At 37.0% G+C, this 22493-nt stretch overlaps 3 protein-coding genes across 6 annotated transcripts; 2 read left to right on the plus strand and 1 right to left on the minus strand.

The window, feature by feature from the left end:
* Positions 4996 to 10059, plus strand: LOC105173000 (isocitrate dehydrogenase [NAD] regulatory subunit 1, mitochondrial). Its single transcript, XM_011094635.2, has 4 exons — positions 4996 to 5648; positions 6385 to 6624; positions 9252 to 9330; positions 9558 to 10059. Exons 1-4 carry the CDS (start codon positions 5151 to 5153, stop codon positions 9830 to 9832), a joined length of 1092 nt encoding a protein of 363 aa, XP_011092937.1. The 5' UTR covers positions 4996 to 5150; the 3' UTR covers positions 9833 to 10059.
* Positions 10345 to 15691, minus strand: LOC105172999 (glycerol-3-phosphate acyltransferase 3-like). 4 transcript variants are annotated; one of them, XM_020697168.1, is made up of 13 exons: positions 15599 to 15691; positions 15245 to 15358; positions 15108 to 15165; positions 14536 to 14654; positions 13540 to 13639; positions 13049 to 13144; positions 12851 to 12947; positions 12380 to 12467; positions 12204 to 12300; positions 11790 to 11875; positions 11430 to 11549; positions 11229 to 11327; positions 10345 to 10720 (listed from the first exon to the last, which is right to left on the minus strand). In XM_020697168.1, the coding sequence occupies exons 2-13, from the start codon at positions 15349 to 15351 to the stop codon at positions 10672 to 10674; spliced, it is 1116 nt and encodes a 371-aa protein (XP_020552827.1). In that variant the 5' UTR covers positions 15352 to 15358; positions 15599 to 15691; the 3' UTR covers positions 10345 to 10671. The 4 variants fall into 4 exon arrangements, 3 of the variants coding, with proteins under 3 accessions (XP_020552827.1, XP_011092934.1, XP_020552826.1); XM_011094632.2 differs by lacking the exon at positions 15599 to 15691 and adding an exon at positions 15455 to 15542; XM_020697167.1 differs by lacking the exon at positions 15599 to 15691 and having other exon boundaries at positions 15245 to 15536.
* On the plus strand, positions 16446 to 20074 carry LOC105173001 (uncharacterized protein At1g04910-like). The gene is made up of 10 exons (XM_011094637.2): positions 16446 to 16683; positions 16773 to 16832; positions 16937 to 17027; positions 17169 to 17245; positions 17734 to 17822; positions 17912 to 18086; positions 18390 to 18571; positions 18872 to 18974; positions 19058 to 19389; positions 19497 to 20074. The coding sequence occupies exons 1-10, from the start codon at positions 16474 to 16476 to the stop codon at positions 19819 to 19821; spliced, it is 1644 nt and encodes a 547-aa protein (XP_011092939.1). The 5' UTR covers positions 16446 to 16473; the 3' UTR covers positions 19822 to 20074.

Below are 22493 nucleotides of genomic sequence, written 5' to 3' on the forward strand. Positions count from 1 at the left end.
ACCCCAGATCAAAAAAGCAATTTCATCCCAAAGGAAGGCAAAGGCCAACTCAATTCTGCATAGGTTTCTTCTGTTCCTTCAACTCAAAATGCACGGTTGGACCAGGTTGGTTCTGAGTTGGTCCCAGGAATCAATACCTAGGACGTTTATAATTATTATTTTAATTTTTTTTAAAATTATAATTATATATATTATAAATATATTTTAATAGTATTAAATTATATATATTATAAATTAAAATAATTATATATTAATAGGCCTAGTTTGACCAGTTGACTGAAAGGGGTATTTTAGTTATTGTTTCTTGAAAAATAGGCTCAAATTGATCAAGGGCAGTATGATTTTTTATTCGTAACATGGGGGTGATTTTTTATATTAAAAATTTCATAGAGGGGGTTTTGATATTTTTATATATCACAGGGGGTCAAAATGGATTTAACCTAAATCTATTTTGCAGACTTCCATGAGATTGCGCCCCCACCTAAGGTAAATACATATCCTGAACATCCATTACTATCAGAATTTTTGGCTATCTAGCTAGCATCATTGTATCCCTAAAAAATAGTAAGGAATTTTCCATAAAAGAATCATATGCGGTCTTAGCAATTCTATTATTCTCATAACCAAATTTCTCAAATCTTCTCAACATAATGATAAATAGCTATCCCATCAGTTGAATGAATCAACTTGATACCAAGAATTACTTTAGTCTCACCACTTCCTTCATTTCAAACTTATTAATCAGAAATGACTTGTTCAGTTATAATATCTAAGCATGATCCTATTAAAAAAATGTCATCTAAATATAGGCATCAAATAATAATTTTATCTCCTTTAACTTTACAATAAATACATTGTCACTCTCATTACAGTGAACCCAAATACAAAAATAGTTTTTTCAAACTGTCCGTGCCACTATTTGGGTGTCTGTTTAAGTTTATAGATAAACTTAACAAGTTTACAAACTTTATACTCGTTACCATGAGCTACAAATCCCTCAAGTTGATCCATGTATATTTCTACCTCGAGTCCACCATACAAGAAGGTTGTTTTGACGTTCTTATGGTGAATTGGGAGACTATACACTAAAACAAGTGCTATGAGCACTCGAATTATAATCAATTAGGTTATCAGAGAATATGTATCACAATAGTATGTTTCTCCTTTTGTTTAAAATCCTTAGCCACCAATCTATCTTTAAACTTATTGACGGTCCCATTAGGTTTTAATTTGTTCTTAATAATCCACTTACACCCAATTGTAGTATACCCCGGAGGAAAATCGACTAGCACCCATGTTCCGTTAGAAACAATGGAGTCCATCTCATTTTCGACAGATTCATTCCACTACTTAGCTTTTGGAGAAGTCATAGCATCTTTGAAGGTTACCGGATTGTCTTCGATATTGTAAATTAAAAAATCACTTCCAAAATTCTAGACAACCGTAACTCTCTTACTCGTCTAGGTTTAATAGACTCTTCATGAGTCGGACTAATACTACTTGAATTAACCTCCACATTTGACATTTTTTTTACATGTTCAGGAATGGACGTGGAAGTAAGTGAGTCATCAAGAGAAACACTTGAAGCTATTACTATTTTCATAGGAAATAAATCTTCTAGAAAAATAACATCACAAAATTCGGCTATTGTGTTTATCTCAATACTTGGAATTCTGATTTAGTAACTAAAAATCTCAATGCATAACTTGTCTCCATATAGTCAAAGAACACAACATCAACAGTCTTACGGCCCAATTTCTTTCTTTTGTATTCTGGGACCAACACTTTTGCTAGGCACCCCCACACTCGAAAACATTTGAGGCTTGATAATCTACATTTCCATAATTTGAAAAGAATACTCGTATTGCGTTTCAGATGGACTTTATTCAAAATATGGCATGTCGTTTTTAAATCCTCTCTCCACGAATACTTTGGTAACCCAGAGGTTAACAGAAGCTGTTAATTCTATCTTTAAAAGTTCTATTCTTTCATTCAGCTATTTCATTAGACGAGGGGAATATGGAGGAGTCTCTTCATGAATAATGTTAAAATTTTGACATATTCATTGATCTTACTCGACTCATATTCTCATCCTCTATCAGGTCTTAACCACTTAAGCTTCTTAGCGTTTGGGTTTCTACTTTATTTTTAAATAAAATAAATTTATCTAAGGCTTCATCCTTATTTTTAAGGAGAAAAACATAACAATATCTACTACAATCATCTATAAAGGTGATAAAATAACTTTTGTGGTTTTTAGTCAAATTTTCGTTGTGCACACTAAATCAAGTATTTTCGAATTCCTTTCAACTAATTGATAGGATTTCCAAACTTATTTAGCTTTTGCACAAATTTGGCATCTGTGACCTCGTTTAATATTATGACTAGGAATTAAATCAAGATTCACCATTTGTTTGATTGAACCCAAATTTAAATGACTTAATCTACTATACCACAAAGTAGAAGATTCAACATTCCAAAATAACATAATCAGAAATATCAACTTTATTAGTTTTAACTCAAATTTTAAATAAATCATTAGACAAATAACTTTTGCCAATAACAACACCAAAATGTTGAATTAAAATTTTATTAAATTTAAAGGACAATTCATAGCACTCACTAACTATTACAGAACCACTTATTATATTTCTCCTAACAGTTGGTACATGATGAACTCTTTTTAACGACAAAATGCCACATGAAGGAAACTTCAAGTCCTCGCTTTCTATCCCAAGTACTTCAGCTGTACTAGAATTCCCCATGCTTACTGTCCTTCCATTGATGGCCTGATAAGACAAAAATAGAGATTTATCAACATAAATATGCATGTTTGCTCCAGCGTCAATCAACCATCAAAAGGTTCATAAATAGTTGGGATTTTGGGTTGTACAGAAATATACACTTTAGTTGCTCCTGAGGTGCTAGCATAACTAGAACCTCCCACAACATATTAACAATTGTCTGCCTAGTTTTGGCCTTTTTAATGACAATCTTTAGCCCAATGTCCAACATGCCCACAGTTTCAGCAGAGTTTTTTGCTTTTGGTTTCTTATTTTTTACAGCTTTGTCTTTATTGATGATTTTTGAGTTCGAGTTCAAATTATTTACTTTCTTTTTCCCAATTATTAAATTTGCCCGTGCTTGATGCTCAATAGTCATCTTATGGTTCTGATTTTTGTGCTCTTCTTCAATACTGATCGCGATCATGAGATCATCCAAAGATAGTATCCCTTTTTTATGTTTGAACGTCATGCCAAAATTTTCCCAAGATTTGAAAATTTTATCTATTATGGATATGACCAGAAAGTTCCCAAGAAACTTCATCTCAGCATCAGACAAAGCATGCTCAAGATTTATTATCTCATGTGTCTGTTCAGCTACAAACCTCCCCTCCACCATCTGATACCTCATGAACTTGGAAGCAAAATACTTTTCAAGCCCTTGATCTTAAGTATTATATTTCCTATGCAACTCATCCCACAGAGTTTTTGTAGTGTAAGATTCAGAACAATAGATATCAAAGAGTGTATTTGACAATGCTGACAGAGTAGCTCTTCTGCCTATTTGATCCCGCTCAATCCACTGTGCGATCTCTGCAGTTTTGAAATCTATCTCAGTTGATTCAGGTCTAGTCACCTGAATCATTGTCAAAAGCCCTTTCATTGTTAACCATAATTTCGTCCGTTGTTGCCAGCGTTTGAAAAATTAGCCCGATAGCTTATCCAGTAGACTGGACAAGTCGACTTTTGGGTTGATCAAAATAACAATAGAAATAGCCTCGGTCATTTAATAATTAGATAATTAAGCACAAACTTAAACAGAAAATCTGAATTTAAAATTCAAAACAACAATTTAAAACTATTTGTGTTGTAACAAATTCGATTTTCAAAAACCGTATAATTTCTTTAAGATTATTAGGAAAATTGAATAAACAATTTAACATCGTGTTGAAATTTACCATCGGATATATATATATATATATATATATATATATCAGTTTATCAAATTAAAACACAAACAACCATGTTGGATCGATATAATAGAGACAACAGTTAGATATGCTATTTTACGATAAAATTAAAAAGATAACTTACAATGAGTGTTGTCTCGTAAAAAGTCTCAGTCCAATAGAAATTGAGAACTAATCGAATCACAGAAAAAATTCTGCTTGCCTTGAAGAAATTATACGTCCCGTTCAAAGTGCACCGGGTACTATGCAATTTCTTCCAGGATAAGATGGTTACCGTTGGTTTAGTATTGTACTTATACTAACAAATACCTCAACCAACACTCAGAAGCCTTTTACCTAAGCTAGAGCTCAAAACTTAGAATTTTGAGAGAGAAACTAAGAGCTAGAGATGAGACAAGAAGAGTTTTGATATTTTGGTGCGTTGAAATGAGGAATGACTTTAGCCTTTTATAAACTGGTATTGGGAGCAGAGGGATAACTCCAACCCATTAAGCTGCGTTAGCAAATGTGTTAACTGTTTATGGTACAACATGCGATTTTAAGTGGAAACATAGTTAGTATATGCACTTGAAGATGCATATGAGGGTTGAGGGTTAATTAAATCCAGTTGGGCGGTCCTCGTTCTTTGTCCTGGACATGGATGTTATGTTGGTGAACAGGTAAGAAATTTCCGCGCAATAATGTTCCAACATATATGCTACAATATTGAAGGTTAGGAGGAAAAAGGAAAAAGGAAAAGATATCCGTGGTAGATCTATGTCATAAAACAATAGATTTTTAGAGATCAACAATACATTGTAAGAAGGTTGTGTTGAAGAATGAGATGAACACAACAATATATTGTAAGAAGGTTGTGTTGAAGAATGAGATGAACACAACTCTTGGTAGATGATCAGAGTTATTACCAAAAGAAAGTGGACCTTCGAGAATGTGAAGGTCCAAAAATAGAATAATAATAGTAAAGTGATTAGGCACCACAGCAAAAGGGTCAACTCAACAGCCTCGAAACTTCCCTATTTATCATTTTTTCCCTTCTTCCCTTCACTCCTTTTCTCCTTCCCCTTCATGAAACCCCACCCCCACCCCCACCGTCGCCATCAAATCCCAGTCAAAACCCTCACTCCATAACCCTAATTCCACATCTAGAAAACATTTCTAAGTATTCTTACGATTCAAAATGTCGAGACGAACACTTCCTCTCCTCGGGCACCTCCTCTCCCGCTCTCGATTCACCCGATCCGTAACCTACATGCCCCGTCCCGGAGATGGTGCACCCCGTGCTGTTACCCTGATACCCGGTGACGGCGTCGGCCCACTCGTCACGGGCGCTGTGGAGCAGGTGATGGAGGCGATGCACGCGCCGGTGTACTTCGAAAAATACGAAGTCCATGGTGATATGAAGAGCGTGCCCCCGGAGGTGATTGAATCAATTAAGAAGAATAAGGTTTGCCTTAAGGGCGGGCTGAAAACGCCTGTGGGTGGAGGGGTCAGCTCGCTGAATGTGTTGTTGAGGAAGGAGCTTGATCTTTATGCTTCCCTTGTGCATTGCTTTAATCTGGAGGGGCTCCCTACTCGGCACGAGAATGTCAATATTGTCGTGATTCGGGAGAACACAGAGGGCGAGTACTCAGGCCTCGAGCACGAGGTTGTTCCTGGAGTTGTAGAGAGCCTTAAGGTGTTTTTATTTCCTTTAATATTTATCTTTTTCTAATGCTCTGTGCTGGAGTTGGATTTTGGATTTTTTATGCATTTTTTATGCATTTTTTATGCATTTTTCATTTATGTTTGCAAATTGTGGATTTGAGGGTGCCTTACATAACTAATTCTTTGAGAATTAATAAAGGTATGTTGTAATGATGGTTAGATTGCAGAATATAGTCACTGCATTGCTGTTTTCCTCTTTATCGATTAGGAAAAAAAAAGGTGTTGTGTATTGCAATTCAACAAGCATGTTATGCATCGTGAAACAACATAAACACTGGTGGGAGTGCAAATTCTCGAAATACATCTTTTTCCCTTGGTTGTTTCCATTTAACTTCAAATTATATTATATTGTGATTTAACCCTCTTTTTTCTGAAACCAGATAAATTAAGCTTCCTTTGACATTGTCGAACATGTTTGTTGCATGTCCTTGAATACTCTGCTACCTTAATCTGTGCAAAGTAGAAATAGTATAAAATTTTCCGACCTGTCACCTACATCCCCTGTCCGCATAACTCAACATGTCAAATAGAAACACTTTCCATTTGGGTAAATTGTAGTCCCACTTTTGCATTTAGAAATATCTCTTTCTCTTGGTTATTATAACTTGTGCTACAGCCTTCATCTGGCTTCTGATATCTTAATATGCATGTTTACAATATCAGTGAATTTTCTGGTAATTCTGTTTCTCATTTAGCCCAATTGATAGGTGATTACAAAGTTCTGTTCAGAACGAATTGCAAAATATGCCTTTGAGTATGCCTATCTCAACAACCGGAAGAAAGTGACTGCTGTACATAAAGCAAATATTATGAAACTTGCTGATGGATTATTTTTAGAATCCTGTCGTGAAGTTGCTAGTAAGTACCGCAGCATCCAATACAACGAGATGATCGTGGATAATTGCTCAATGCAACTTGTTTCCAAGCCAGAACAATTTGATGTTATGGTAAGAGACCAAAGTTCGCTATTGCCTTTATCATGGTCTCTGTACTGTTTTGGTCCTGCTGATGTTGATTTGACCTTGTTGTTACATGTCATAACTTCTTTTCTTTCTTTCTTTTCGTCTTTTCTTTTTTTCTTTTTAGTTGTCATGTTCAAAAGGTTGAGATGCGTAAAGAGTGTAACTAAGAAAGTCTCACCATACACCAAATCAATTCCTTTGATTCAAGAAGATCTGTACAACTAATTCTTGTAGCTATGAGTAAATTGGTAATTAGATGATGCACAAAGCCTCTTAAGCTTAGGAATACATAGTATATCTGTATTATCAAGGGATGGCTATGGGCCCAGGTAAGCTAGGGGTGGGTTCGGGGTGGGTCTTGGGTTTTACCCTGGACCCGCCCCTGTTATTTTTTTATTTAATTTTTAAAATCTTTAATATTTATATACTTACGTATGATTATAGTTATTAGGAAATTATTATTAAATCTAAACTCTCAAACAATTGATATCCATTTCTATGTAAGAATACAAAAATAGAAAATTAGTTGAATGTATCTCTTGAATCATATAACTCATCTTAGATATTAAATAAAAAAAAAAAGAAAACACTATGTTAAAGTGCCCAATCCTAAAATGATATCTTATTGGAAAAATTAAAAAAGTAAAGCAAGAATAGAAGCTTACATTAAATGAATTATAAGAAAGACAATTGAAGGCGGAAAATAGAAAACAAAGATGGATAACGGAGAGAAAAAATTATTTAAAATAGTTTAAATTGTCAATATCCTTTAATCAATTTGAACAAAAAAGATGCATAAGTTACTATGAATGAGAAATAATATAAATATAGTCTTATTTGATTGTAATGAAAAATAAATACATGAGCAATTTATGTGGAGGGTAAACAATAAACTAAATAAATTGTAGTTCAAATTCTTACAAAACTTTTTTCTTTTTATTTTTTCCATCCAAGTAGTGTTTAAACAATCATATCATATTATGCAAATATGTAGGCTACTAGGCTTAAAAGATTAAATATGTATGAAGTTATTAAAGACTTGGACTAAAATTAAACTTACATTTGCAATACAAAAAACTTAAGAAAATAAAATATATTGCTTGATCGGCGGGGGCCAAGGCTAGGCCTTGTCCGGGCTGGGGTACGGGCGGACCCACCCCAGACTCGCTCTGTTGCTGTACTAATATCTTATCCATTAAGCAAAACATGCTCTCTACTTATCCATAAATATTTAGTGTTCAACTTCAAACTCCAAATAGCCCTATAGATAGAGATTATGCTCACAAATAAAGCTAGGGTAGCAAAAAAGGTATACCGAGTCGTTGACGGCATATGTTTATTTGTAAGAGTGAGTTATATGATTTCATGTGAACCATTCATGCACTTCCTATTGTAAGGTCGTAATGAGTTCGTCCATACTTGGGTTTAGACCAAGTTAAGTTTGGTGGTATGACCTGATTGCTTTGTGTACGGATCAATGCTTGTTAAAGTATAGAAATTATAATTGGGAGTTTTTTTAGCCATTTCAGGGTACCAAGGTGTGGTTCCTTCATCAATATCCTTCAACTTCAGGCTTGATAATGCCACATGGCATCTTTTCCTCTTTAGTTTGAAGTTCTCTCTTCTACCTAAAGCTTAACAATTAGCAAATATTTATTTAGGATAACTACAGTAACACCCCTTTACAAATAGTAAAATTTCACAGACCATTCCTATATTTTTCATGATTACATTGTCACCGCTGCGACTATATATTGTCTACATTGACATCCCTCCTGAGTCCTGGCATATTCCTCTGTAAAGTGCTGATATCATCACAAAGAAACTACAAAAATTCAATTTTGCTCCTAGATTTGCTGGTCAACAGTTTGATAACCTTTTGGGGACAAACACACCATTCTATATGAAAAGGGTTTATTTGATATTATATAGTTTTGGGGGTTCTAAATGTAATACTTTCATAAATTTGAAATTCCTCATGAATTTATTAACTCAAGATTCTTATTTATTTTACTGATTTTTAGTTTAAGCAGAAACTTTGAGCAAAATGATACTTTTCAATTTCTAGGAGTTTTGGATTAACTTTCTTGAGATGAAAAATCGATCAATTACTATATTATAATTTAACGAATTGATTTTTCAAACTTTATTTTTCACTTGTTTTGTCTTTTTGTAATATATAATTATGTAACTAGTAGCAAATAAAAATATAATTTGAAATTACTTTATCATTGCCTCTTTCTTTTTTCTTTTTCCTATTTTTCCCCCTTATGTATTTGCTTATGCACGTCTGTTTGTTGTAGAAAGAGAGAAAATAGTTTTTTTTTTTTTTGGGGGGGGGGGGGGGGAATTTTTTTTTTGGGGGGGGGGGGCGAGAATTATTTTAGCTTTTAACCAAAAGGGTAAAGGGTTCCCAAAGTCATTTTAGTATGGGACAATTTCATTTTTTCCCCAGCTGCCATCAGATGAGCAGGAAGATCTTTTTGCTCTTCCCAATCACTTTTTACAACACGAAGAGTGTTAGTGCAACTATCCGAAATACAATGAGTGGTTTGCATATTTTGACTATATTTAGGGGGTTGTAAACGTAGTTATCCCTTCTCATTTTGCAGGTAACTCCAAATCTCTATGGGAATCTGGTTGCAAATACAGCTGCTGGAATTGCTGGCGGAACTGGTGTCATGCCAGGTGGTATGTATCTTGAATACCTGTTAAAACTTTTATCAGCTTTTCAAATTTGGAAGAGTGTATGTTGCCTTATCCTTGTGAAGTTGGCAGGTAGCTAATCTAACTACTAAGATGCTTGACTTTTTAGGTGGCGGTGGTGCTTCCAGCACTCCCCTTTATGCTGTTGCGCAATGTTTTCATATTTCTTCTGTGATTTCATAAATGATAGATCCAGCTTTGATGACTTGCAGGGAATGTGGGGGCTGATCATGCCATTTTTGAACAAGGTGCTTCTGCGGGTAATGTAGGAAATGAGAACTTAGTGGAGCAAAAGAAGGCAAATCCAGTAGCTTTGCTGCTTTCTTCAGCTATGATGCTAAGACACTTACAGTTCCCTTCATTTGCTGATCGACTGGAAACTGCAGTGAAGCGAGTCATAGCAGAGGGTAAATACCGAACTAAAGATCTCGGCGGTGACAGTACCACCCAAGAAGTTGTGGATGCTGTCATTGCAAATCTTGACTGAACTTTTTGCAATCTGCGGGGCTGCTGGACTTTGCAGTAGGTTGTGAGCCAATCTTGAGTATCATTCTTGTAATGTTTTTTTCTTTTTTTTTTATTTTACATATTTGATTTTTGTGCTCCCATATTCGGAGTCAAATAATGACAAGAGAATCTTCTCAGTACGACAAATTCAATCATGATCACATTTAATCGTGTGCAATGTAATTTGGTTGACACTTCTGGAATCTATCAATTGGAAAAAGTTGTAAACTTCGGACAGGGGGTATATCCTTGATCTTTGAGAATAATTTCTGTTATGTTGCTTAATTTATGCTCAGCCCTTTAGGGTTGTAAGCCTCGGGTTTCATAACATTAATCACTATTATGAATACCCTGCCTGGCACATTGATCAGGAATTATTGACGTTGCCTGATCCCTGGGATGGGTGGTGTCATTGAGCAACTTGTCGTGGTCAGTCCCAGAATATCAACCCCAAACCAGTTGCATTTTTTGAACCCTTTGTTCGTTGCCCTCAAATTAATTGGCCAAGGTATGTACCTTAACCAGGAGGAGTTCATCTCCATTCAAATTTGAAGTAATAAATGTTCAAGATCTGGTCTTCAACAGTGCGCATTGAGACCAGATAAAAGACAAAAAAGTAATCAAAGGGCCTGGGCAAAGTGCACACACTCGTTTCATTTGGGCCCTTGCTTCTATCCACCATCTTCAAAGAAGTTCAAGCGATTTCAATCTACTGAGGAAATGATATTGTTTTCGATAGCAATAAGGTTGAATTTTGGACTAGCTATGAATCTCCATCTAATAAATGGAAAACGATAAACAACAATAGTACATATCTAACTATTTCTCTTCCAAGCGACGGAGAATTGACTCTGCAAAGCTTTGTTGCCTGCGAATGTATACATAGAAAGATGAGGAAGATAATATATTCAGTTACTGTTATTTTGGCAATGAAAATCCACTAGAAGCACAAAATTTAATCAAAATGTTACAATTATTGATGCGTAGATTTGATATCAGAAAGTAAAAAAGCAGTTTGTCTAATGGGTCCCCAATCATTGACAGACTGAATATATTATAGTAACCAATTACAAATGGCCATATAAGCAGCGGATATCCCCCCCCCCCCCCAACTCTCTCTCTCTTAATCTCTTGCTCTTCATTCTTTTTTCCATTTTGGGTATGCCAGGGGTTTCCATACCTTGGAAAGCCCTAAAACTCGGTTAATTAAGTAGCAATGTCAACCTATTACACGTTGAATGAATTAATGGATTCAAGCACCATGATATGAAACATTTGGCCATCCCTTAGAAAAAAGATTCTAGATTTATAAACTTTCATGGAATAGAACAAAAGATAACAAGGCGAATGAAAGATATCGGGCAATGAAAGCTTACTTGCGTTCACGATGCTTCGGACTAGGCCGAGAGTACTTCAAATATCCATCCCAAGGCACCTTTCTGAGGCCGGCCCGAACAGAAATAATGTCCCTCACCCTGAAAACACCCCCAAATTCAGTACTTGAAATTTCTTTTCTACAATGTTGAAGGAGCCAGAACGCCCAGAAGCAATTCATGTATTCATGAATGTAAACTTACCTCTCTGCAAATTCAATGGGTGTTTCCCCAGGTTTCAGATTTTGAGGCTCTAGGTACCAAACGTCACAAACAACAGCCCAGGATGTCATAAGCTGCAACAAGTGTGTAGTGAAGGATTGCCTGGACACAAGGTCTTAAGCATATTTTTAAAAGGTCTTTAACTGATAACACAGTAGCTGATTGGCATCAGTTTCGCAGGGAGCAACATCATTAACCAAGAGTAACAAAATAACAAAGTATCCCCAGAATTTTCCTGAGATAGCACATTCAGCTATCCACAGAATAACTGAATTGTACAAATTAGTAGTGGCAAATCAAACAAGTGCCATTGGCATAAGAAATAGGACCGTGAAAACTTACTTTCGGCTATTCCAGAAGGCATCAACAAATATCTTGTTGTACTTGATTGCTATTGGACAGACAGTGCAGCCAAGTTCAAATGCACCCTAAACACCACAGGAAAATGAGATGAGATAAAAAATGAACTGTTGGCATAATAATGAAAAACTTTAAATGATCAATTATGTGACCACCATACATCTCTGTGAACTCCATTTTATCTTCGTCGCCCTTTTTAATAACAAGAATTTTACTAGGAAAGATCTGTATTGTGCAGTAAAAAGTGTTTACAGAAAACAGGACGCTACATTCTGGTAAAATTACCATGTGTGTGGTCAAAAGGTTCAGTTTTCAGATAAGAGATCTATCCATTATCAGAAACACGACCCTTAATTTATATAGTAAGATGTACATTGGCATGTAAATAATGACAACCTTCTTAAACATAACAGTGTAATGGTTATTCACACAAGTTCCTTCCGGGAATATAAGAAGAGGATTGTTATCAGCATCATGGACATGTTCCCTTAGCCTGGAAAACAATAAATGAAAGATGTGGGTAAGGACAATGATATAGTTCACAATATTAAGGCCTTTATAGTAAGACATACTTTTTTGCAACAATTTCACGATCCTTGGACTCTGAGCGGTTGAACCAGATACATCCTAGACTTTCCAAAATTGTGCTCTGCAATAATCCTGTGCACAGTGAAAATCAGCAGAGTAAACTACAAGAGAAACATCCATCTGACACCCACCCGAATTCCAACTCAATGAATGAATATTGTAGTCACCAAACTCTCCACTAGCACTCACCATAACTTCTTTGGTATCTAAGTGAACTATTTATCCCCCTAAGTTCCCATTAATCCACTAATTAGTCCATGAAAACCAGACACTGTAGGCATTAATGTCTCATTTCCATTTCCAGCATAATGATACACAGGAACAGTCCAACTCGAGAAAACAATACACATACACATGCCTAAAATTATTTAATTACTTATTCCACGAGGTTTTATAAATGTTCATTAAACAAATGTTTCAACAGCTTATCCCCTGTATGACTAAAAGAAACTTACCAACCCACCCAGGATGCTTCTGCATAATCACTGCAAAAGCAGTCATTTGTTCCAAAACAATGAAATCAATCATGGATGTGTGATTCGCCACAAAAACCTGCAAAATAAATAAATAAAATAAAAAATACGTAAGTGCATAGAATTGAACTCATCTAAGTAGACTATATGGAAAAGAGATGATTGAAGCAATAGTCCCACCTGCTTAGGTCGCATGGACGGCCGTGGACCATGATACTTGACAACCCCTGTCCATGATGCAACGAAGAAACTGCAAATCAACTCCACTAGACCTCTCTGAATAAAAAAAAATACACAAAGTGAGACAGTTAGAGAATATAGCTCTATGTATATGACTTATCTTCTGAAAAAAAGCAACTAATTATCCGATATTTTCCATAGGAACATTGTCTAGTCTAATATTCAAATCCTCCTTTTCTTCCCCTCTGTAATATCAAACTCTAAGTTTTCTGTCTAGAGTACTTTTCAGTATATCATGATTTGCCTAGGTCCTAATTGAAATGTAAAGCTAACGAACTCCCTGAGTCATATGTTAACTAAGTCAATGCTGAAACAATGGTAAAACTCTCAGGCATACATCCAGCAAAAGCGTGAAACATGTATACACAATATATAAAGAAAATTGATAACAAAAGTTGCAGCAAAATGGGTGGGAAGGGAAAATTAAATACCTCTAATCTTTTCCTCAATTTGTCGTGCCCTCTTAACAGGAAATGCACAGGAAAATAGCATGATAGAAATATAATCCATCCTATTGTCAACACTATTACCCTGCATTTGAGGTCAAATGCATCAGCATTTGCATGGAAGCCATAACAGGCAATGCGACATTTAAATTACTTCAGTAAGTACATTCTAGAATAGATGCAGCCTCTGACCATAATTGTTCGCGCACAAACATGGGAGACAGCTATGTGCTTCAGCAAAAATATTCAGAAAAACAGATAGCAACTGGATACTTTTGATTAACCATAAATCAAGTAAAGGAATTATACCACTTACCAAAAACAGTACACAAATTTAGTCTTTTAATTTCGAAGGAGTAGGATCAGTCCTTGCTAATTTGTCCAGGATACAGCATATTATAGAATAGAGATCAGTAGCTATCATCATTCACTTTTGTGCTTTAGATAAATGAAGTTTAGTGAATGCTTAGACCTCTGTAGATGTATACAAGATTATTAACAAAAATTAGACGCAGATGCACACGCATACAGCAAACAAGTATAAGCACACACATACACATGGAGGGCTTTACAATATTCTTGAAAACTTTATAATCTTAAAATTTTTAATGTAAAGACAAACTACTAGCACCATCCCGAAAACTAAACAATAACAAATTAATCAAAACTTCGTTTCATGAAAATGAAAGAAAAATACTTGGTGTATGTTGTCATTTTTACCATAGAAAATAGTGATCAAAATCTCTCTGAGTCACATCATGTACTGAAAGGAAAAGTATTTTTAGAATTCACAAATAGTAGATTTTAGGAAAGAAAATACAATGTGAAGAAAAACTGAAAATGCCTAGAAGCTGTTAATCCTGGATGAAATGAAGTTTAACTTTATCCTGTCTGAATAAAACCAACGTTTGCAACCAAAAAAAAAAAAGTTTCCACCTCTAACGAATCATTGAATGCATAGCTCGTGTGCCGGAAACTCACCTTAATGGGAAAAGAAGGCCATATCTGATGACCACTCCCAAGCACCATAAAGGAAACAAGTATATGTTCCAGTTCCAGGGTTCTGGAGGATTTGACTTGAAGCATCTGGTGAAAGAGTCCTATAGCAAGCATAAGAAATAGAAGAAAACTATGTTATATTTCTTCAAGGCTATAAAACTGAGGCATAGGCCCACATAGATGGGGGATGATAATATGAAGAACACTAAGGATGCAGGGCAGAGTAAGTTAAGACACTAATAAAACATATTAACAGATACAACGCCACAAACAACACTTTGTAGTCATAACAGGGCATACTTTCCATGTTGAGTAAAGCATTCATTGAAATAAAAACCTGTAACGCTTCAGAGGTTCAGCAATAAGACTCCTCAGGCTATGGATCAGCTAGAAATAGTGAAAGAATTTATCGAAGAAATAGAAAAATCGCATAAGAAAGAAATAGTGAAAGAAATTCAAAATTAAAAATATAAATATAGTATTGTTTCCCCTAATTGTATAGATTAGCACCAATCCTACAGGCAGAGAGAGAAAAAGGAAAAAGAGGCACTTACATCAACAATTGCACCAGCGGCCTCAGTGAGAGTTGGTGAAATATCGAGCAAATCACGCCTAAAATGACGACAACTGGTGAGATAGCAGAGAAATAATAAAAACTGGAGATAGGTGGAGAGGTGGAAGAAGAAATTACAGGCGGAGTTTGCCGTGAGGCTCTTGAATGGATCCGGATGGGAGATAGTCCTCGATGTTGGGGCGATCAAAATCCAATTCGGAGCTGGATGTGTTAAGCTTACTCATTCTGCTACTTCAATTCAATAAACATAATAATAGGTAAGAGAATTGAGAGTGGGTGAGGGGCCGTGTGTGTGTGTGTGTGTGTGTGCTTGCCAATTGCCCCTACCACTACTATTAATTTGGTTTTGCTTCTGTTGCTGCTGGTTGAGTGCGAGTGCCGGTGAGTAGTGTGTGTGTGATTCACTGCGCTTATTAGTGGGTGAGGGGCCGTGTGTGTGTGTGTGTGTGTGTGCTTGCCAATTGCCCCTACCACTACTATTAATTTGGTTTTGCTTCTGTTGCTGCTGGTTGAGTGCGAGTGCCGGTGAGTAGTGTGTGTGTGATTCACTGCGCTTATTGTTAATTGTATATACCAAATACTATTGCTGTGGGACGGCCGCAGTCAGAGTCATAAGAGTTGCCGAGTCCCACACGCGGACACATCAATTTGTTTGGTGTGGTCAGTGAGCAGTAGGTGTAGGTGTGGGTGTTTTTTTCCATAAAACTACTACTACTCACTGACCACTCATTTTACGCAATTCAAAGCCACGTGACTCGCCCACATTCCCATTTCATGCCTCTCTCCCTCGGCCTCTTTTATATTGTTATAGCCCAATTCCACACCTCTCTCCCTCGGCCTCTTTTATAATGTTATAGCCCAATCCCACACCTCTCTCCCTCGGCCTCTTTCATATTGTTATAGCCCAATTTTACACCTCTCTCCCTCGGCCTCTTTTATATTGTCATAGCCCAATTCCACATGTTTTTGGGCCTATCCATATCACTGGAATGATGATGATCATCATCATTACTAATAATATATTAATTAATAATCTAACCAAAATACAATCAATTCCGCAATTTTGGATCAGCTTTTGACGTTCCAAGACCATGTACATTGCAAGACATAATATGCAAATGCAGTTTAAATGGAAATTTTTAAAAGAGAGCAAAGAAAACTTAAGAAAACAACATTTGTCGTTGTTGTTAAGAAACATCATGTAAGTACTACTGATGTTTCAAGTTGTTATGCTGTTGCTGTTGCTGTCATGCGCACCTACGTATGATTAAAGAATGGGAGTCCTACAAATAAAATATTCATTCTCCAGTCTCCAGTCTCCAGTCTCCAGTCTCCACCCCTTAATCATGATGATGATGATGATGAAGAAGAAAATACAAAGAGATGATGAATCCATGATCCGACTGCAGATATTATTAGAGGATCTTGTCTTCTCCCGCCACCTCCACCTCCTCCCCCTGCTCTCCACCGCCTGCGCTTGTTGGCTTCTTCTTTTTGCAGCTCTCTCCTTTCTATCTCCGCCCATCTCCAACCACCACCTCGCTCTTAAAGCCACAGTTGGTTGAGTGTATTGTATTTATCTTGTTGCTCTGCTCCCTTATGCTACATCACTGACTTTACTCTCATTGCGTTTGTATTTGTGAAGTTTCATGATGGAGTCGGTATTCACATGAATGTCGAGAAACAAAATGTGTTTCGCATTCCGGTGAGTGTCATGATGACTGACTTCTTCTCAACTTGGGACTACTTTTCCACACTCCTCAGCGCTACAATTATTTGCTAATGAGCTGGTTTTTTATGAACTTGTAGAAGAGAGGAGGAAGCTCAGGCCCCGAATTATGGACTTCACATCAATCCAAATTCTTTTACGGATGCAGCAATGCCAGCAAAAACTTTATAAGTACACTCCCATTCCCATGCATCTATAGCTTACTGTAGGCAGACAAAAAGTTGAGTTTCCATTTTAGCTACTATATATATACTGGATTTTGTATTATCTTGTCTTCAATTCATACGAGTTGCGATTAAATATATGTTGCAGCTGCCAGCATGAGTACACGACCTGATAGGTACTTGCTGATTACAACTAGTGGAGGCTTAAATCAACAAAGAACAGGGGTGAGTCTCTGTTGCTAGTCAAACCAAAATGCATTTTCTTAAGACTTAATTTTCTTTCTCCTTGATGGTTGAAGCTAACTAAAATCAAAAGCTACATACAAAGCCAGGTCACTAGGATTTTGTTCCGAAAAATGTGTAGCAATACTACCTAAGATAGATCACTATGATTGTTGATCCATGTCTGCATAAGCCTTCAACCTAAAGACCACGAATTCAGTATTTCCTTGCCAGCTCTTATAACTGTTTCACTTTCTCCGAATCTCTGAAATAACTCTAAAACAACCCCTTCCCAGTATTTCGTGGCATTCCTCCCGATCAGTTAAAAAACACGAAAAAAGAAATTAAAGAAAGAAGCAACAGCTAAATCAGTAGTATAAATGTTAAACGTTTGGAAATTCTTGTTCCTGTTACCAATATGCATCTCCAATCATCAAAACATAGTGGTTTTGTTAATAGCGAGTCAGCAATCCTTCCTCCTATGGTCACAGATAATAGATGCTGTTGTGGCTGCTTATATCTTGAATGCTACACTGGTTGTGCCTAAGCTGGACCGAGAATCCTTCTGGAACGATTCCAGGTTTGCTAGCCATGACACAGTAGACATTTTAATTCTTTATAATCTTGTTACTATCCTAAATGCCGTTAACTCATGGGGGAGTATTGCAGCAACTTTTCCGACATCTTTGATGTCGACTGGTTTATAACGTACCTGTCGAAAGATGTGAAAATTATAAAACAGCTCCCGGAAAAGGCAGGGAAAGTCATAACTACTCATGTTCCGAGGAATTGTGATCCAAAATGCTACCAGACTCGCATCTTGCCCATATTTGATAGAAAGCGCGTATGTATTTCCCAACAGAATGTAATGTCTTTCTGATTTTTCCTACAATTGGTATAATTTTGATATATAAACTGAGACTCTTGACAAGAAATTGTGATTCTGTGTCTGGATGTCGCAATTTCAGTTCATTATCTGTATTTCCTGCTACATAGATTTTGAGATGCTCTTAAGATTTTTATATTTCAGAGTTAAGTTATCTAGAGTTGCTTTGTGCCAGCAACGTTTTTCATGCATTGAAGAAATGAGTTGTTTGTTAAGACGCTTCAAAACTGAAGCTGGGAACGTTGCTGTCCTGAGTTGCAGGTTGTTCACCTGACGAAGTTCGATTACAGGCTATCAAATTGGCTTGACATGGATTTACAGAAGCTGAGATGCAGAGTTAACTACCATGGTTTGAGGTTTACTCATCCCATTCTTGCAATGGGTAGGAAATTAGTTGAGAGGATGAGAACGAAAGGCAAGCATTTTTTGGGATTGCACTTAAGGTATACAGACTATGTATCAATCTCGATTCCTTATTAATTGATTTGTTGTCATACAAACTTCAGTCCCCTGTCATGCTACTGCTTGTTAATAATTTCATGCTGCACTAATGGATAATATCTCTTCACATCAGCATGCATGATGATGCTAATGTGAAACAAGTTTAATCAAGGTGTCGTTGCGTATGTTTTATGTTTTGGAGAAGAATAATTATCAGAGGAAGTAGGGGACAGTTAATGCATCGCATGAAGAAAACAGAGCAGAACTAGTGTTGCTGAGATTAGGTAGCTTTAACACGACAGATTTGAAGCAGATATGCTTGCATTCTCTGGATGCTACTATGGCGGAGGAGAGAAAGAAATGAAAGAACTAAGTGAAATGCGAAAGAGGTGGATAACTTTACATGTGAGTCCACCCTCCTCCTTTAAACACCATCAACTCTGCTCCTTTAAACTAAACTCTATCTAATTATTGACATTGTTTTGCAGAAAAAAGACCCTGACAGGGAAAGAAGGCAGGGGAAATGCCCACTGAGTCCTGAAGAAGTTGGGTTGATGTTGAGGGCATTGGGGTACGGGGATGAGGTGCATATTTATGTAGCATCAGGTGAAATATATGGAGGGGAAGCAGCAATGGCTCCTCTGAGAGCTCTTTTCCCAAATTTACATACAAAAGAGAGTATAGGCAGCAAGCAAGAGTTGGCAGAATTTTCAGCATATTCCTCCCGGATGGCTGCAGTGGACTTCATTGTTTGCGATCAGAGTGATGTATTTGTGACCAATAACAATGGAAACATGGCGAAAATACTTGGTGGGAGAAGGTAAGTAGGCAGCTAGATCGAGAATTAATATATAATATAATATAATAGTCCATTTTGATTTGAATTTGCAGTGAAGAGGTTGGGGGATTTGGTTTTGCAAATTGCAGGAGATACTTTGGTCAGAAACCAACTATCCGTCCAAACGCCAAAAAACTCAACAGGTTGTTGGTGAAGAGGAATAAGATGAGGTGGGAAGAGTTTGCTTCACAGGTGCGGACATTCCAAATCGGTTTCATGGGGGAGATTGAGAGTGGGAGTGGGAGTGGGAGTGGGAGTGGGAGTGGGAGTGGTGTGTTTCACGAAAACCCACTCTCTTGCATATGCACAAATTCAACTGAAAACGGAAGTACAAGAAGGAGAGATGATGATGATGATGACGAGCTAGTGTTGTTAGAAGATTTATCAAAATATGATGATGATGATGATGATTGAACCCCAAGGAGATTGGATGGTGGGAGACATTGATTGATGTTCAATTTGATTCTTGAAGGTGGTTTCTGAGGCAATGTAAATGTGATCATCCATGCCTCTTTTTCAACTATATTTTTCGGCTCAATTGATGAATTCCAGAAAAGCTTAATAAACTTTTTCATTAAGAAGCCTCAATTGAACAATCCCTCCTACTTTAAAACAACATTATGGTAAAAGAAAGGAAATTATAATTTCCCAATTAATTGAAAGCAACAGCAAATTTCTCAATGCTCTTCATTGGCTCATTCCTGTAGGAGGTGGCTCCAGGTTCAGTTTGATAGGGTTGTGCCCACCTACGCCTTCTTCAGCAGTTGTCGCATGTCCCATTGTCGGCTCAATAGCTATTCTCGAAACACAGTCGTTTTCCTACAATCCCTAATTCTCATTTCATGCCCTAATCCATTCAAAAGGCTGTCGTTCGGCCCCCTCCCCCTTTATATTTTTTTCCCCTAATCTAAGTTTTTCCTTTAATCGTGAGGTTCTCATCAACTCCTTCCATCAAACGGTGTTCTTTTAAAGTCACAATTCCTTCTAAGAGCGTTGCATTCCCTCCTTTTTTTTTCTCCGTGTCCCCAAGGATCAAATCCTGGGAATTTAGCTGCAACTGCAGGATAATCCTCCCAAGTAGCTTGGTCCACTGAAGAATGCGACCACTTACATGGATGTGGCCATTGTATCCATCCAAGTGGACCATGAGGGGTTGTTGTCAATATTCCACACACAGCCAACCTCATCATCGGTCCTAATATCTCCATGACTCGGTAACTTATTTTCTAGAGGATCATCAGGCATTTCAGTCCTTAAAAAATTATGCAACAGGCAACAAGTCAAGATTATCCGATTTTGCATCTTGATGGGATAGAATGATTGACTCCGTAAAATATCCCACCGAATTTTAAGTAGACCAAACGTTCGCTCAATCACGTTACGCGCAGAAGAGTGCTTGAGGTTGAAGAACTCCTAATGGTTTTGCGGTCCACCTGTACCAATGTCCCATTCTCTTAAATAGTAGCGAACACCTCTGTACGGAGTCAAGAAGCCTTTGGCATTCGCATAGCCGTTGTCAATTGATAGTTGGTTTGGGGGATAAGCGTATAGAGCTTGGAAAGGAGTGGTTTTCAAAACAGAGTGGAAGTTGGCGTTAAATGAAAATCAGCAAGAGTAATCCATTGTGACCATCTTTTTTGGTTGTTGATGACACATCCACCTCAAATACTTTTCTGAGCACTAGTTAATCCTCTCTATTTGATCATCACTTTGAGGATGTGATGGGTGTCGAGACCACCAAAAATAATTCCTACAACACTTGTAAAAGTGGGGTAGGGTCGAATCCACAGAGACTGGCTTTAAGTTGATTTCTTTAAGAGAAATAGCGAGACCACCAAAAATAATTCCTACAACACTTGTAAAAGTGGGAGTAGGGTCGAATCCACAGAGACTGGCTTTAAGTTGATTTCTTTAAGAGAAATAGAAAATAATGGGAGAGATTTGATGATAAAAAGAAATAATTAAAAACTAAATAAGCTAGAAAATAATTAAAATTACCTGACGAAGATACAAGAGAGAGATTTTCCGGTTAAGAGTGGGAGTGGGAGTGGGAGTGGGAGTGGTGTGTTTCACGAAAACCCACTCTCTTGCATATGCACAAATTCAACTGAAAACGGAAGTACAAGAAGGAGAGATGATGATGATGATGACGAGCTAGTGTTGTTAGAAGATTTATCAAAATATGATGATGATGATGATGATTGAACCCCAAGGAGATTGGATGGTGGGAGACATTGATTGATGTTCAATTTGATTCTTGAAGGTGGTTTCTGAGGCAATGTAAATGTGATCATCCATGCCTCTTTTTCAACTATATTTTTCGGCTCAATTGATGAATTCCAGAAAAGCTTAATAAACTTTTTCATTAAGAAGCCTCAATTGAACAATCCCTCCTACTTTAAAACAACATTATGGTAAAAGAAAGGAAATTATAATTTCCCAATTAATTGAAAGCAACAGCAAATTTCTCAATGCTCTTCATTGGCTCATTCCTGTAGGAGGTGGCTCCAGGTTCAGTTTGATAGGGTTGTGCCCACCTACGCCTTCTTCAGCAGTTGTCGCATGTCCCATTGTCGGCTCAATAGCTATTCTCGAAACACAGTCGTTTTCCTACAATCCCTAATTCTCATTTCATGCCCTAATCCATTCAAAAGGCTGTCGTTCGGCCCCCTCCCCCTTTATATTTTTTTCCCCTAATCTAAGTTTTTCCTTTAATCGTGAGGTTCTCATCAACTCCTTCCATCAAACGGTGTTCTTTTAAAGTCACAATTCCTTCTAAGAGCGTTGCATTCCCTCCTTTTTTTTTCTCCGTGTCCCCAAGGATCAAATCCTGGGAATTTAGCTGCAACTGCAGGATAATCCTCCCAAGTAGCTTGGTCCACTGAAGAATGCGACCACTGAATGAGAACTTGGGGTACCCGACATTGTTTCGACGCACCAACCTTCTAGCTAGAATAGTAGCTGGATAAATCTTGAAGACCTCATCTTCAAATTCGGACAAATCCACTGAGGGAAAATATTTGGACCTCATTTTCTTCTTCAGAAAAGAAACATGGAAGATTGGGTGAATTTTTTTAGATTTAAGG

This window comes from Sesamum indicum, linkage group LG10, assembly GCF_000512975.1.
Source record: "Sesamum indicum cultivar Zhongzhi No. 13 linkage group LG10, S_indicum_v1.0, whole genome shotgun sequence".
Lineage (NCBI taxonomy): Eukaryota > Viridiplantae > Streptophyta > Magnoliopsida > Lamiales > Pedaliaceae > Sesamum > Sesamum indicum.

What these genes read in the sequence shown, in the direction of transcription:
- LOC105173000 (XM_011094635.2), top strand. Translation starts at nt 5,151, where the DNA reads ATGTCGAGACGAACACTTCCTCTCCTCGGGCACCTCCTCTCCCGCTCT. An exon ending in GAGTTGTAGAGAGCCTTAAG is followed by an intron (nt 5,649 to 6,384) that starts GTGTTTTTATTT and finishes CCCAATTGATAG; the next exon opens with GTGATTACAAAGTTCTGTTC. An exon ending in CAGAACAATTTGATGTTATG is followed by an intron (nt 6,625 to 9,251) that starts GTAAGAGACCAA and finishes CTCATTTTGCAG; the next exon opens with GTAACTCCAAATCTCTATGG.
- LOC105172999 (XM_020697168.1), bottom strand. Translation starts at nt 15,351, where the DNA reads ATGAGTAAGCTTAACACATCCAGCTCCGAATTGGATTTTGATCGCCCC. An exon ending in CGTCCATGCGACCTAAGCAG is followed by an intron (nt 12,948 to 13,048) that starts GTGGGACTATTG and finishes TTTATTTTGCAG; the next exon opens with GTTTTTGTGGCGAATCACAC. An exon ending in GCCTTCTGGAATAGCCGAAA is followed by an intron (nt 11,550 to 11,789) that starts GTAAGTTTTCAC and finishes CCTTGTGTCCAG; the next exon opens with GCAATCCTTCACTACACACT.
- LOC105173001 (XM_011094637.2), top strand. Translation starts at nt 16,474, where the DNA reads ATGATGATGATGATGATGAAGAAGAAAATACAAAGAGATGATGAATCC. An exon ending in AAAATGTGTTTCGCATTCCG is followed by an intron (nt 16,833 to 16,936) that starts GTGAGTGTCATG and finishes ATGAACTTGTAG; the next exon opens with AAGAGAGGAGGAAGCTCAGG. An exon ending in CCATATTTGATAGAAAGCGC is followed by an intron (nt 18,087 to 18,389) that starts GTATGTATTTCC and finishes CCTGAGTTGCAG; the next exon opens with GTTGTTCACCTGACGAAGTT.